Source organism: Mustela erminea, chromosome 2, assembly GCF_009829155.1.
Source record: "Mustela erminea isolate mMusErm1 chromosome 2, mMusErm1.Pri, whole genome shotgun sequence".
Lineage (NCBI taxonomy): Eukaryota > Metazoa > Chordata > Mammalia > Carnivora > Mustelidae > Mustela > Mustela erminea.
Genome location: NC_045615.1, coordinates 83,407,374 through 83,424,361, shown reverse-complemented (window position 1 = coordinate 83,424,361; position 16,988 = coordinate 83,407,374). Strand labels below are relative to the sequence as shown.

The 16,988-nt window shown below is 34.8% G+C and overlaps 1 protein-coding gene across 7 annotated transcripts in view; it reads right to left on the bottom strand.

The window, feature by feature from the left end:
- Nucleotides 1-2,037: 2,037 nt before the first annotated feature.
- Nucleotides 2,038-16,988, bottom strand: part of LARP1B (La ribonucleoprotein 1B) — a 124,055-nt gene continuing 109,104 nt past the window's right edge. For 5 of the 7 annotated variants that reach the window (XM_032333383.1, XM_032333382.1, XM_032333380.1 and 2 more), the window contains 5 exons: nt 10,459-10,619; nt 9,943-10,087; nt 5,661-5,770; nt 4,804-4,931; nt 2,038-2,769 (listed from right to left, as the gene is read on the bottom strand). In XM_032333383.1, coding sequence (XP_032189274.1) covers nt 2,524-2,769; nt 4,804-4,931; nt 5,661-5,770; nt 9,943-10,087; nt 10,459-10,619 — 790 coding nt within the window. In that variant the 3' untranslated portion in view covers nt 2,038-2,523. Of the gene's footprint in view, nt 2,770-4,803; nt 4,932-5,660; nt 5,771-9,942; nt 10,088-10,458; nt 10,652-16,988 lie in introns of those variants that run through there. The other 2 variants (XM_032333384.1, XM_032333385.1) reach the window with 2 other exon arrangements.

The following is a 16,988-nucleotide window of genomic DNA, read 5'->3' as shown; positions in this document are numbered from 1 at the left end:
TCATGTAAAGAGAAGTATCCTCTCCACTTTCCTCAAGTTCTCATTGTACCACTTTTCTTTTACAAAAGGCCTACCTTAGGACAGGTTTTTGATAACTGAAAGAAATCCAAGGCGGATTTTTCCCTTTTACGACAAAAACCATTACTATACTAAGGTAAGTCTTTCATAAATGTGAACTTCCCTGCAACTCCAATTTGATATATACACAAAGATTCATCTATAGGGATGTGATTAAATTGTCGTTTATAACAGCTCAAACCTCACCACGTTAACATTCAACAGGAGATTAAATAAACATAAACTATGGGGGACGCCTGGGTGGCTCAGTTGGTTAAGCAGCTGCCTTCAGCTCAGGTCATGATCCCAGTGTCATGGGATCGAGTCCCACATCGGGCTCCTTGCTCTGCAGGGAGCCTGCTTCTCCCTCTGACTCTGCCTGCCACTCTGTCTGCTTGTGCTCGCTCTTGCTCGCTCTCTCTCTGACAAATAAATAAATAAAATCTTAAAAAAAAAAAAAATAAACTATGATATGACATGAAGTATATGTTGGAATTTTATGTGAATTGTTGAAGTCATGGTGCAGAAATAATGACATCAATAAGTGCTCACCTCTAATATGTGGAAAAGCAAGTTATAACACTATGTGTATAACATGATACTAATTGGGGTTTTTTTCTTTTTTGAAAAGGTACTTTATTTTCTTCTTTGTGCTTTTCTAAATTTCCCAATTACATGTATCACTTTTATTTATAATCAAAATAATGATAAAATTTCTAAGTACACATCACAAAACTCTTGATTACTATATTTTCATATAAAATATACAATTTTCCAATCAAATTTACACTTGGATATTTAGGTGAGTAGAAATAATCTTAAATACAGGTTTCAGATGTATGGGTTCAATACAAAAAGGATACCGAGAAAATTTTTTCGATCTTTTCAAGAGACCCCCTTAAAGCTAGTAAGTATGATCTGGAAATTTCTCAGTGAAAAGCAAGAACTACATATCTACTTAAGAAAACATTTAGAAATTTATTATTCTAATCCTTTAGTTGTTTCGCTCCCTTTCCAACATCTCTAAGTAAAATTTATTTTCTGAATATTCAAGTTTGACTGTTTCTTAAAATTAACACAACAAAATGACCCCCAAAAATTAAATATAAAACTGCAGATTATCATTTATGCTTGGGTAATAACTACTGAAAATCTCTTAGTTCCTGATGAATAGCCCATTTATCCAAAGATTATATGTATCTCAATGTTGTCATTCTATAAGAACAAGACATCAAAAAGAAAATAATAATTTAGTATTATTGAACTAGCTGCTCTGCCAAGAAAATATATGTGGTAAATAAAAATGTATAAGTTTATAGTTGAAACTCTATTCATAAAATACAATGGTCCTCTACTAGCAGAATTTGAATATTAAAGCTTTTTAATTATATTCTAAACAAAATAACTAAAAATCAATTCCAATAACTTAGAATAAGTGCTTTATTTTTTTTTAATTCCCACAAAAACTGAAACTACCATTTACATCAGTTGCAAGAGCAATAAAAATTAGAAATCAATTTGCTGTAACTCTCGAAAACATGAGCATAAAACAAAACTAAAAGAAACAAAAAGGAAAAACTAAGTACTTCTTTTAAATTGAAGATAATCTGACTGCCTGTGACATACTGACCTGTAGATGTACAAACAGCAGATGTTTTCAAAACAGGACAAGATTTAATTGATTTAGAACAATATTCCAAACAATCCCAACCAAGTTTTCAATTACTTGTTCTGGTTTATTATAGAGTCACAAAAAGTAAATCTCTTCTAATAGGTAACCGGCTGATGCCAGTTCAGAACACTCCACACCAGCACAGCAATAACTATGGAAATTATGAGGTATGACTACAGGAAAAAAAAAAAAAAAGGAAAACCCAGCACCCAAAATGCACATATTTTATACTTCAATTTAACTGCAATATAATTGTACTTTGGTTAAAAAAAAAAAAAAGTTTCCTTAAACTATATGTCAAAAAGAAAAGCAAATGTATCACTTTATATTCTTTTTTTGAATTCAAAAAATATATACGTAATCTTCCTTTGTTTTTGATAAGTTCAAATATGAATTGATAGCAGGGTAATTGGATTCTTTAGGAAAGCTCTATAGAAGAGATGAATACAACATACTGTATCTTCTTTAAGAAGTATGAGCTGAAACGTTAGGCATTCCTTGTATTTTTTTGTATATATTTAAGGAATGCTGTCCTTGTAAACAATTACTTTGAAAAAGAAATACTGAGACCAAAATACATTACTAGAGGATCTCTATAAAAGGTCACCAAAACTATCCTTGCTCATGACATCAGGGAAAATGTTTTTAGAATTTATCTTGTTAGAAAAAAAAAAATGCTACCACTTTCTTCCTTTTTCTTTTTTGTGATTATCACAATTAAACATCAGAAGATTTTTCCCAAATAAATGCTGATGCAAATGTCGATTTCAAGGGCAAACAACTTTCATAAGACTCTATTTCTCAGGCATTTCACCATCTGTTGAGACTGAGGCAGCACTGTTCTGGTGTGAATTGTCACTGGACTCCTGTGAAGTATTCCTTCTGGAACAGCTTATTGGGACCTGAAGCTGATTAACAGATGTAGGCTTAGCAGCACTTGGTGGCTTTGTAGAGGAATTAGATGGAAGTCTATGACGACTACTGTCCTCACCAGAAGTAGATGAATGTCTTTTTCTTCCAAATTCCTCACTAATAGGGGGCTGCAAATTATGAAAGATAGTTTAGTGAAAATTTTACTATTTTTCCTCCTTCCTGATCTAAGGTCAGACTTTTTCAACAAAAAAGGAAACTATGTTGGCATTTCAGTAGATTTTATTAGAATAACAAAAACTTTACAGCAATTTAAGGTATTCAATTTAAATTTCCTCCTTACATAACTCAGTCTACCAGTATTTGTTCATTCTTTCACTCAACATATATTTATTAAGACTCTCGCATGTTTTAGGACTTGAACTACATTGCAGGGCATACATATAAGGCTTGATTCCCTGCCTCCAAGAAAATGTTTCAAAGAGGCTTTTTTCCTTCTTTTTTCAACTTCTGTCAACTGCGAAGCATTTATAACTCTAGTCCCTTCCAACCCTAAACTCCTATGCTAGGCTTGTTTGAATGATAATGTTTAGCAGATGAAAGAAAGCACCAGGCGGAGAAAAGAGATACCAAATCAAATAATCTTCAGTGAGTCTGAAGGTTTATCCAGGATTTCTAGGATAAGGAAACTGGACAGCATTATTGATGGTACTAATTTTAAACATTTTCAAACATTAATATCCATTAAGCTCCCAAATCCCCTCAGACTGTAAGGGGGGGAGGGGGGTAGGCAATAAAAAGTTATTCTGGGGACGCCTGGGTGGCTCAGTTGGTTAAGCGGCTGCCTTCGGCTCAGGTCATGATCCCAGCGTCCTGGGATCGAGTCCCACATCGGGCTCCTTGCTTGGCAGGGAGCCTGCTTCTCCCTCTGCCTCTAGCCTGCCACTCTGTCTGCCTGTGCTTGCGCTCTGTATCTCTCTCTCTCTCTAACAAATAAATAAAAATCTTTAAAAAAAAAAAAAAAAGTTATTCTGCATTTAAAAAAGATCAGCATTTAAGACCTTTCCAGTTACAAAGATTTGGGAGCCCAGAACTATACACCACCAGCCTAATATTTTCCTTTGGAGACAAGTTAAGACCATAACCTCCTTCTCCAATCTTCCATTATATTTAAAAACAGAGGCCTGAATTCTTAGTTTCTGTTCAGATAGGGCAAAAGTCACTATCACACACAGACAAAGGATGTCTTTGTGACAGAACTGGCTGTGCCACTCTAGATACACCTTAATTCCAGAGACAGGCACTTCTATTAATTCCGTCCCTGGGCCATGAAACCTATTTACACAAAATATAAAACAAACATATTACAATATAAGCAGAGATGGACCTAGCATGCCTTTCACCTCTCTCTCCTCTGTTCTTTTGATTCTTATTTCTTTTTCCTCCTTTTCCTTTATCTTATTTTCTTCTCATTTTTTTTAATGCTTTCCTTTTCCTCTTGATATCAAATGTTTAAGGCTTTCTCTTCTGTCTTTATATATGTATGTAACATTTTGTCTTAATTTTATTATGTGGGAAAACTTAAATCCATGTTATATCAGCATATATTATGAAAAGTATAGAATAAAATTATAAAGAAAGTGAAAAATTTCCAAACTGCTAGTGAGAAATTAGTAACATATCCATATAAAAGTTACTAAATCTATAAAATGTTTAATTACAGGGGCATATCAAAATTAAAGGGAACTGACAATTGTGCTGTGCTTACTTAAGATGTTACCTAAGACGTTAACATTTGGGAAATCTGGATAAACAGAGTATATGGGAGTTCTCTGTACTATCTTTACACCTGTTTTAAAGTTTGATTTCAAAACTAGAAAATTACCATTTCAAAATAAAAAGTTAAAAAAATAAAAATTGTAAAACCAAAGTTAAGAAGTCACTGATAGTTCAAAACATGAAGGACATAAAAAGACTACAGAAGTAAGGACTTAAAACTTATGGGACACCTGGGCAGCTCAGTGGGTTAAGCCTCTGACTTTGGCTCAGGTCATGATCTCCGGGTCCTAGGATGGAGCCCCCGCATCGAACTCTCTGCTGAGCGAGGAGTCTGCTTCCCCCCTCTCTCTGCCTGCCTATCTGCCTACTTGTGATCTCGCTGTCAAATAAATAAATAAAAATCTTAAAAAAAAAAAATAACTTACATCAATGCGGAAGTCTTCTAACCTCTTAAAGCTACAGAGGTATTCCTGAAGTTTTGGGTCAATAGACTGTGTCTTAGATTGAGAATATTTTAGATAAGCCCAAAACTTTTCCAATCCATATAGCTGACCTAATAACAAAAAAATATATACACAATTAATTATATAGAACTTAAAAAATGATTCATATTAAACATGACCCCATCAGCAACTAACCATTTATCTTCCAGCATATACTTTATCTAGATCTTGAGAATAAGACATTGTAATAATAATGGCAGCTAACATTTAGTAAGCATTTGTTATATAATAGGTATTATTTAAGTGGTTTTTATGTATTAAACTATTTTGAACCATATAAAAACCTGTAATAGAGGTGCTCTTATGTATATTACTGATGAGTAAACTAAGGCTAACAAAGTTAAGTAACTTAACCAAAGTCACACAGCTATCAGGTGGTGAAAATGGGATTCAGATCTACGTATGAATCTAGCCCAAAACTTGCACTGTTACCCACCGTGCTAGTCCATCTTTCCAAGTATATGTGCTGATATTACAAAGAATTTTCATGTAATGGAACATCAGTGAGTATTATCTTCATGTTTTTCAAGGGAAAAATGGTAAAATACTACTCCATAAAGGAAACACTTGGGCGTAGTTATTTTCCAACACCTCATAGGAATGACCTTCTTATTATACTGTACCCCATAACCTTCATCAAGAACCGTAATAGTGGCCTGAAGGTCTTAAATGTCCTACTCTGAAGAAAATAGTTCTGAACTCCTTCCCTTTTTATTGACTCAGGTTTACAATTTGCAAATAAAATAAGATTATTGCAGTTTTTTGTTTTGTTGTTTTACCAGATTCGTAGTCTTTTTTGGTTTCTTCTTGGAAATCCTTAAAAATTTCTTGTCTGAATTTTTTTTCCAGTCCATAACTATAAAACCTGAACAGACACTCTAATCCATACCTGTGGAAAGGAAATAAAAGGTTTATAATAAAAATTTTGCCATGACAATGTAAACATCTATGAGATAGAAGCAAACATGACAAAAATTGCCCAAGCAAAAAAATAAAGGCTTAAAGTTGTATAATTTTTAGTATGCAGTTTTTTTAGCTGAAGTGGTTATTTAGTAATCCATATATGGTTTTGGTTTTTTGTTCACTCAGCCATAGCACCTCATGGACATATATTGGGAACCTGCAGAATGAGGCAGCCCGTGGACAACTATGGTGTGGCTTTGGACAGAGGATCTCTCCTTGGTATTTCTGGAGACATGGTCAAAAGATTTAGTGACATTGGGAATGCTTTAGATTTTTTCCAAACCAAGGTTATAATGCATGGTGTTAAATCCTTCTGAACATAATCTTTACTAAAGAGAGAGAAGACTATACTCTTGTGCCCTAGACCTTATGTTAATTGATCCATTCAACTATAAGTGACAAAGATAATTAAATGGCTCCTAACAGATCTTCCCTGCTTTAGTTATAAAGTACATTTCATAAAAGATATTTTGCTAAAATAATTGTAATTACTACAAAAATCAGAAAACAAATTTCCTTGTATTCTTCTATAACTACCTAGAGAACACAAGACAAATTTTGGACTGTGTTAAGCAAACTACATGGGCTCAACCTTTAATTAATGGTGATGAGTAGAACCCATAAGAATGAACAAAGTCAGCAAGATAACAGTAAAAGGACCAAGTCTAGCTTATTCCACTAAAACATGTCACAATTAAAAGATCCCTCAGTTAGGATCCTTAAGTTGTTCTAAGTACCTTAGTGGAATAAAGACTACAATTTCTTCATTACCGGTAACATAATTTTGCCTAGCTTTTATTCCCAATAAGGGGTGTGTGTGTGTGTGTGTGTGTGTGTGTGTGTGTGTGTGTGTCTTTTGTAACTACTAGCTTATTTTCAAGATGGAAAGTGATAGTCTGTCCAGAATAAATAAGTTTCTTGGCAAGCCACCAAGAGAAATGTAGGACTACCAACTGCACACCCATCCACTGACCTGAGCTCTTTGCTGTGATAGCCTTAAGTGATGCTCTTCTTTGAGCTTGTATGACTGAAGGCTAAGAACTAAGGACTAAAGAACCACCATCTCAGAAATGACAAATCTTCCTTGATACCTCTTTTATGGGAAATTATATTGATATTTGTTATACATTAGTTTATCTTGGTAAAGGCCAATAGACTACTACAATATTTGGATTTTGAGTCTTATTTTTTATTTTTTATCTTTATTAATCTTTATTATTTATTTTTATTAATCTTATTTTTTGGTAAACCAATTCCAAAGACCAAAACTATGACATTAATAACAGCCCAACTATGCAGCTTAACTGCTGGAGTGAAGAGCAGGGGCAAATGGCCAGCCTCTTGGTTGTTATTTACTCATTTACTCCTCATTATGAGATAGCTTAGATGGAAAACATAAAGGCTGAGAAGTAGAAAGAGCTACATTTGAATTCTAGGCCTGGAATTATATCCCTAAAAATGGGGATAACAATATCCTACTATTTAAGAATAGATGTCATAATATTTGTAAAGCACTTAGACGAGAGCTGGCACATTCCTTATTGAAATCATCTTACTGCTAAATTTAGTCAATGGATAGATTAAGTATTGATCTTTCTAATAACAGTAACAATTTATTAAGCACTTACTGTGTATCATATGTTAAGACCTTTACATGTTCTGTTTTGCTTAATCTTCACAATAACCCTCTGAGTGTATCTACCATAATTTCCCCTACTTTATAGATAAAGAACCTAAATCTCACCGGGAATAATAACTTGTCAAGCTCACAGTAATTAATAGGCTGGGATTCTAATTTAGGTCTGATTTCAAAGCCTTCAGACACTTAACCACTATATTATACTTCCTACAGAAGAGCTAATCCAGGCTAGTCATGAACATTGCAGAAACAGACCCAAAATGATGTGTTAAAAAGCTACTAGAAAAATACATGGACAACATAGGAACACAGAAGAACTCCCAACCTAGCCTTGGATGGTCACAGGCATGTCAGAAAAGTTATTAGAAAGTTCTGAAGACCAAACAAAGTGTTTGAAAAAAGAGCAAAATATCCTGAGATTAATTATAACAGTGAACGGGGTGCCTGGGTGACTCAGTCGGTTAAGCAACTGCTTTGGCTCAGGTCATGATCTCAGGGTCCTGGGATCAGTCCCAAATCAGGCTCCTTGCTCAGCGGGGAGCCTGCTTCTCCCTCTGCCTGCTCTGCCTGCCGTCCTCCCTGCTTGTGCTCTCTCTCTCTCTGATAAATAAATAAATAAAATCTTTTATTTTATAAAAAAATATAAATATTTTATATTTAAAAATTAAATAAAAATTATGTTATAATTATAACAATGACTTTCAAACTTTCTTATATCCAATATTAAGAAAAATATTTTATCTGATGACCAAGTTAACACAACACTCACACATATAATGTGTGCACTTAAAAACATAAATAAATTTTGCAACAATTCTTAAATTTGCATGAATGTATAAATTGTGAAAAAATTTAGCCTTACTATGTTCAGTGCAGTCTGATATTTTTCAAACCAGTAAACTGACTTTGCAACCCATTAACAGGTAGCACATCACTGTTTCAATGAGAACATCAAAATCAGAAATAGCAAATTTTGCCCTTTTGCCAATTCAGGTAAACTGGCAGTAACTATCAAAAGTTTGATAAGACTGTAATCTGAATTCAAGAATAACATTAAACAGTGCTGGGTTTGAATAGAGATGTCAGTAATAACAGAAGAGAGAAACAGAGGTAAACATACTATGAATCTGTCATTCCTGATCAAGATAAAGATTCTGGGAGAAAATTAAATGGTCTTTATTTTTATATATGTCAGGGCAAATGTAATTTATTCCAGAAAAATTTATTTGCAGCATCTTGTATTCCTCTGAAAGATTACAATAACTGATTAACAACATATTCTTATTTAAGACTTATAAGTAGAACGTGAAGAATGCTAAATTTGAGTGTAAAATCAGTGTAAACAGTGTAAACAGTGAGTGTAAACAGTGAGTGTAAAATCCTTTTTTCCTCTTTCCATCTCTTCTTCCTCCTACCATTTTCCAGGAATAGTGTACAAGAGCCTACTTCATGTTTCTTTTCACCCTTTTAGTCTGGTATAAACACTCTCAAAACTTATTCTGAACATTTCTCAAAGAAACAAGGTCTAACCTGGATGAAAAGAATGAGATAGCAAAGCAGAGGGAGGAAGAAGAGAATATATATAGACATCTAGAGACTATAATTTGGGTCATTCAGAGAACACATTCTGTACCACTGTTGCCTAGAGAACTAGAGCACTAGCAGGAAAAAGTGAGATTTGATAAATGAGTCTAGACATATCATAAGAGGCCTTATTTTTTCTTGGCTCAAGTCATCTTCACAACTAGTTTGGCTCTAAGTATTTATCAATTTGGGTGTATATGCATATGCAAGGGAAGTCTCTAGTGGCTCTTTCAAATTTCATTTGGCCTTTGTGCCAGCCTCTAAGATGGCTCCAAATGATCCTACCTCCAGATATTCACAACCTTGGGTAGTCTCCTCCTACTAGATATGGTACCAGTGTTGGTCTGTGTGAACAATATAACATGGCAGAAGTGATGGTATGTCACTTTCAAGCATAGGTTATACAAGACACCAAGGCTTCCATCTTGGAAGTTCTCCATCTTTCTTAGACTATTTGCTCTGGATGAAGTCATGTTGTTAAATGCCCACTGAGAGAGAGGCCTATGTGGTGAATAACTAAAACTTCCTGCCAACAGCCATGTGAATAAGCTTGACTCCTCCAGCCCGAGTCAAGTCTTCAGAGACGGCATCCTGGTCTAACACCTTAACTGTAAATGAGACATCTAAGTCAGAACCACCCAGCTATGCTGTTCTTAAGTTCTTGACCCTTAGGAACTGTAAACTAATAAATACTTGTTGTTTAATCTTCTGAGTTTGGGGATAATCTGCAATGCAGCAATAGGAAACTAATATTGCCCTCTCTCTAGTTATGTTGTGCTACTTTCATAGTTCAAACAGGGCTACTTCCGTACTAGCTTTTGTGTTCTTTTTTTGAAAACTCCCTTTAACTGTAAAAATGTGAGAAAATATTTGACCTGTAATTTTCTTTTGCATCTTCCCAAGCAAGTTGTCTAAATTCCTCATACATTTTTTTATTGAAGTGATCTCTGAGGAAAAAGGACCAGAAACGAAAGAGGGTATTCATTTCTTGGGACTGGCCAATTCCCAAGCGTTTTCTCTCTGGAAAAAGTTAAAATAATAAAACATTTTTTTGTTAAAGAAACTTATTAAAGTCAAAACATCAGACATTTTACATAACCTAAAACAAGGAACGTTAAAACACATTAATCTCCAAAATGTATTTGGGTTTCTTCTAAATAAGGGACAGATACTAATCCATTTCCTGACTCATTGCTCAAATCTAAGCATTCGTCAGTACTAAAAAGAATATGCTAAACTTTATTTCTTAATGAGTTAAGCTACAAAACACATGAATACTTACTTAAGGTAATTAAAACAAAATAAAAGAATATCTTAACCTGATATTAAATGTCACATTTATAAATATATTTTAGTTTTAAACATAGCTACATAAAGGACAAGCATCTTACCACTTAGACATCTTCGACGATACTTGTGGTACACTTGTTGGGTAAAGCCATTTTCCTTCAAAAGTTCATGAGAAGGGTGCTGGAACTTTGGGAATGATTGAGGAGTACATCCATAACTTCCTACTAGTGGTGTACCTTCTGAAGGTGAAGCATTTGAACTGCTGTTTGAGGAGGGGGGAAAAAAGCCTTCAAACTGAAATATCAAGAACCAAGTGTTTAAACCAAGTGTTTAAACAATTTGTGCTATTTGTTCGTTATTGCATCTGAACAGTGAAAAGACATTAGTCCCTAACACTAAACTAATGACATAAAAATCTAATTGCTATTTATGTTTAAATAGCATATTTAACAGGTATATTCGGAAGATGATAAAAAACATGGTTATAAATTCTCAAATTAAAGCAGTAAGTAGTAGCAGATACCTGAATAGCTAGCTTATTCCTCTTCCAGATCTATTACTAGTTTAATTTCTTATGTAGGGGAGAAATTTTCAATTTTCATGAATAATTAAGTAAATGAAGTAAGTTGGATAAATGGAAATGAGAAATAATATCTGGCACAAAGATAACAATTTCATGAGTCCAGAGACATACTTGCAATTCTGTACATCAATTTCATTTCTGAAATATCTCTGGAATTGGTCTTTTCCTTTTTGTCTGCATTCCGTTACTCAAATTCAGGCTTCCTTCCTCTTTCACTCAAACTAACTGGTCTCCTAATTTTTCCAATCTCCCTCCTCTATCCTACCACCAAAGTGATCTTCCTGTGTTTTGTTTTTTGTTTTTGCTTCAAAGTGATCTTCCTAAAACTGTGATCTAAATCAGTGGTTTTCAATGTGTTGTCTGTGGATGCTTGGAGGGGTTCCCAGGAACTCTTCAGAAAGTTTGTAACACAAGACCATTTTTCACAATAACCTAAGCTATTATTTGCCCTTTTCACTGTGTTCACATTTGTACTGAATAGTTACTAAAGCAATGGTGTAGAAAACCACTGATGAAAATTGAGGCAGTGGCACAAACTTTACGTACTAGTGATTGTATTATTCACTGATGCCAGTTTCAACTTAAGATTCCTTGATGAGCAAAAAAAATTAACTATGTGAAATCTCAAGCCTTGAGTACCTGTCTTACTGCATGTAACAAAATGGAACAAAAGCTTTAGTTTTATAGACAGTTCTGGAAATGTTTCACAACAATGTGAAGATACTTAACATTCCTGATCTGTACACTTAAAAATGATTAAAATGGTAAATTTTTATGTAGTTTTAAATCACAATTAGAAAAAAATGGGGGACGCCTAGGTGGCTAATTGGTTAAGTGTCCCAACTCCTGGTTTCAGCTTGGGTTATAGCCTCAGGGTCCTGGGATCGAGCCCCAAGTCAGGCTCTATTCTCAGCTCAGAGTCTGTTTGTCCCTCTCCCTCGGCTCTCCCCCATCCCCCACCACTGTCCACTCTCTAAAAAAGAAATAAAATCTTTTTTTTTAAAAGGTATGAAAGCATAAAGCACTTTTGCAGCATTATCGAAGTATAATGGCTATTTTTATGGACTGAATGTGCCTTGAATTCCTAGCTCCTAATATGAAGGTATTAGGAGGTAAATAAGTCATGAGGGTAGAGTTCTAATGAGTGGAGTACGTGCCCTTATAAAAAGATACACAAGATAGCTTGCTTCCTTTCTTTCTGCTACTTGCCATGTAAGGATACAAGAAGATAGCCATCTGCAAAGCAGGCCCTCACCAATACCAGATCTGTTGGCACCTTCATCCTAAAACTGTGAGAAATAAACTTAAGCTACCCAGTCCATGCCATATGTGTTAGAGCAGCTCAAACTGAGACAGTTGTCTTAAGTCAAAGCACTTGTGTGATAAAGTCGTGAGCTGACCTAATTGATTTTTTCATGGAACACCATTTCTAACTAGAAAACAAACATATTATGGTTATTCAGACTTCATTTTGTGTCAGATATTTCCTTGAAAATGAACAAAATGAATCTATAATGTCATGGAAAACTGAGCTTTAATGCAAATGTTAGAATTTTTGAAACATTGTATTTGTCACCAGGAGCCTGATAGTTTCCACTAATATTTAGACTTTTCTAATGAAATCAGTGGTGATTTTTTTTTTTTTTAGGAGTTTGTATATGCATGTGTGCGTGTATGGTAAAATATACACAATATTTAATTTTAATCATTCTTAAACATGCTTACTATTCATCAGCATTAAATATTCTCAATGTTATATAACCACCACCACTATCTACCTAAAACTTCTATATCATCCCTAACAAAAACTCTATTAAACAAAATTAGCCCTTCTTCCTCCCTTCAGCTCCCAATATCTTCTATTCTACTTTCTCTCTTTTAATTTGATTATTCAGCATACTTCATATACAAGTGAGAAGATACTCTACTCACCCTTTGAGTCTGACTTATTTCACTAAGCATGTTTTCAAGGTCTATCTATGTTGTTGCAATAAGTTAAACTTTCATTCTTTTATATGGTTGAATAATATTCCATTATATGTATATGCCATATTGTGTTTATGCAGTAATCTGTTAAAGGACATGTGTTGTTTACATCTTTTGGCTGTTATGAATAATACTTGTATAAACATGGACTTAAAAATGTTTGTTCAACTCCCTGTTTTCAATTCTTTTGGATATAACCCTCAGGAGAGCAATAGCTGGAACATATGGTAATTGTATGTTTTAACCTTTTGAAAAAATGACGAACTGTTTTGCAGTGGCTGTGGCAGTTAATATCTTCACAAACAATGTTCAAGAGTTCCAATTTCTCCACATCTTCACAAACACTTATTTTCAGGTATAAACATATGTGTTTATTTAAGTATGCCCATGGGGCCTAAACTCATGACCCTGAGGATCAAGACCTGAGCTGAAATCAAGAGTTGGGTGCTTAACCAACCAAGCCTCCCAAATGCCCCATATTTTCAGCATTATAAAAAATTATATATTAGCTATATATATTAGATAGCTCAGGCTGCCATAACAAGATACCACAGGATGGACTGCTTAAACAACAGAACTTTATGGTCTCACAATTCTGGGGGTCAGAAGTCTATAAGAAGGTGGAAGAGGGGCAGTAAAATATCCTCTAGACTGAAAAGGTACTTTGAGACCAAAAAACAAACCAAGCAAATCCAACTGTTTAGCTTTTTATTTAGGGCAACTTACTGACAGGAGAATCGGGTGGACAGATGATCTTAGCACTAAGCAGCTATTTTCCACAAAGTCTAGAACTTAACCTATAGAAATTATAGAGCAGGGGCATCATTGTGGGGAGGTTGAAGGGCAGTCATCTAAAGTAGCACTATCTGTGTGCCAGAGGGATCTCTACTATTCATCTGAAGTGGCACAATCTGTACACCTTCCCTCATTCCAGCTAGAGCACACATTAACCTCCAACAGGCCTGGAACATGTGGCCCTGTGGAAGGTCACTGTGCAGACAAGAACAAGATAAAAAGCAAAAGATGGAGTCACTATTGTCAGCACTCCTACAAAGTCCAACATTAAAGTGGCAGCAGCATTGGTTTCTGGTGAGGCTTCTCTTCCTCGCTTACAGACAGCCACTTTCTCTATGTGTCTTCACATGGCTTTTCCTCTGTGTATATATAGAAAGAGATCTCTCGTGTTTCTTCCTCTTCTTACAAAGACACCAGTCCTATTAAATTAGGGGCCACTTTTATGACTCATTTAACTTCACCTTTAATGGGTCTCCCTGTACTATCTCCAAGTATAATCACACTGGGGGTTAAGACTTCAACATTTTAAGGAGAAACCATAATACCATGCTAGTAGGTATGAGGAGGTATCTCACTGTGGTTTTTTATTTGCATTTCTCTAATGACTAATGATATTGAGCATCTTATCATGGGCTTATTGGCCACTTGTATATCTTCTTTGAAGAAATGTCTATTGAAATCCTTTGCCTATTTTTGATTTAGGTTTTTGAAGTACATTATATATTCTAAATATTAATCCCTTAACAGATACTTGATTTGCAAACTTGATTTTCTCCTATTGAATAGGTTGTCTTTTGACTCTGATACATAAAAGTTCTTAATTATAGAGGTGCCTGGGTGGCTCAGTGGGTTAAGCCTCTGCCTTCAGCTCAGGTCATGATCTCAGGGTCCTGGGATCAAGCCCCACTTTGGTCTCTCTGCTCAGCGGGAGCCTGCTTCCCCCTCTCTCTGCCTGCCTCTCTGCCTATTTGTGATCTCGTCTGTCAAATGAATAAATAAAATCTTTTAAAAAAAAGTTCTTAATTATAATGAAGTATAATTTATTTTTTTTCTTTTGTTACCTGTGCTTTTGGTGTCATAGAAGAAACCAATGTCAAATCCAGAGTGATGAAGATTTTCCCTTATGCTTTCTTCTAACAATTTTATAGCTTTAACTCTTAAGTTTAGGTCTTTGATCAATTTTGAGTTAATTTTTTTATACGGGGTATAAAGTCTGGATCCATGCTTATCCATCCTTTTCCATGTTGGATATTCAATTTTCCCAGTAGCATTTGTTGACAAGATGGGCTTTTTCTTTACTGGACAGTTCTAGCACCCATTTTGAAAATAAACTGACCAGACATATGAGGGTTTATTTCTAGGCTCTCTATTCTATTCCATTGGTCCACTTGCCTGTCCTTATGCCAGGACCATAATATATTTTTTTTTAATTTTTAATTTTTTTCTTTTTTGTTTACAATTTCTTTTTTTAAAGATTTTGTTTATTTATTTGATGGGGGGGTGGGGGAGAGAAAGCAAGCACAAGCAGGGGGAGCGACAGGTACAGGGAGAAGCAGGTTTCCCACTGAGCAAGGAGCCTAATGTGGGGCTCAATCCCAGGACCCTGCAATCACGACCTGAGCTGAAGGCAGTCACTAAACTGACTGAGCCACCCCGGTGCTTTAGTTTAATACTGTAGCTTTGTAGTAGTCAGGAAGTGTTAGTCCTCCAATTTTATTCTTCCTCTCTAAGACTGTTTTGGCTTCTCAGGACTCCTTGCAGTTTCCTATGAATTTGAGAATAAGGTTTTCCATTTCTGTGAAAATCATTGTCAGACACACAGAACAATGGAAGAGAACAGAAAACCCAGAAATGAATCTTTTTTATGGTCAACTAATCTTTGACAAAGCAAGAAAGAACATCCAATGTAAAAAATGTAAATGTAAAAATGTAATGTAAATGTAATGTAAATGTAAAAAATGTAAAAAAAACAGTCTCTTAAACAAATGGTGGTGGGAAAATTGGACAGCGACATGTAAAAGAATAGAACTGGACAACTTTCTTATACCATAACAAAAATAAATTCAAAATGAATGAGAGACCTAAATATGAGATAGGAAACCATCAAAATCCTAGAGGAGAACACAGGCAGTAACCTCTCTGACATCGGCCATAGCAACTTCTTACTGGATAGGTCTTCAGAGGCAAGGGAAACAAAAGCAAAAATGAACTACTGGGACTTCATCAAGATAACAGACTTCTGCACAGTGAAGGAAACAATCATCAAAATTAAAAGACAACCTTTGGAGTCGGAGAAGGTATTTGCAAATGACATATCAGATAATGGGTTAGTATCTAAAATCTATAAAGTACTTATTGAATTCAACACCAAAAATAAATAATCCAGTTAACAAATAGGCAGAAAACATAGACATTTTTCCAAAGAAAACATCCAGATGGCTAACAGACATCACCAGCAAAATACAAATCAAAATGAGATAACAGCTCACACCTATCAGAAAGGCTAAAATAATAACATAGGAAACAACAGGTGTTGGTGAAGATGTGGAGAAAAGGGAAACTCTCTTACACTGTTGGTGGGAATGCAAATTGGTATAGCCACTCTGGAAAACAGTATGGAGGTTTCTCAAAAAGTTATAATAGAGAACTACCCTCTGACCCAGCAATTGCACTACTAGGAATTTACCCAAAGGATATAAAAATACTGATTCAAAGGGGCACATGTGTCCCAATGTTCATAGAAGCATTATCAATAATAGCAAAATTATGGAAAAAGCCCAAATGTCCATTGACTGATGGATAAAGAATGTATGGTGTGTATGTATGTATGTGCATATACAGTCTATATGTATATACATATATATATGCAATGGAATATTACTCAACTATAAAAAAGAATGAAATCTTGCCATTTGCAACAACATGGATGAAGATAGAGAGTATTATGCTAAGCAAAATAAGTCAGTCACAGAAAGACAATACCATATGACTTCATTCAGGTGTGGAATTTAAGAAACAAAACAGATGAACACAGGGGGATATTAAAAAAAAAAGAGAGGCAAATCATAAAACAGACTTTTAACTATAGAAGACAAATTGAGGATTACTGGAAGGGAGGCTGGTGGAAGGATGGGTTAAATGGGTGACAGGTATTAAGGAAGCCTCTTGTGATGAGCACTAGGTGTTATATGTGAGTGATGAATCATCAAATCCTGCCCATGAAAGTAAAATTACACTGTGTGATAGCTAACTAGAATTTAAATAAAA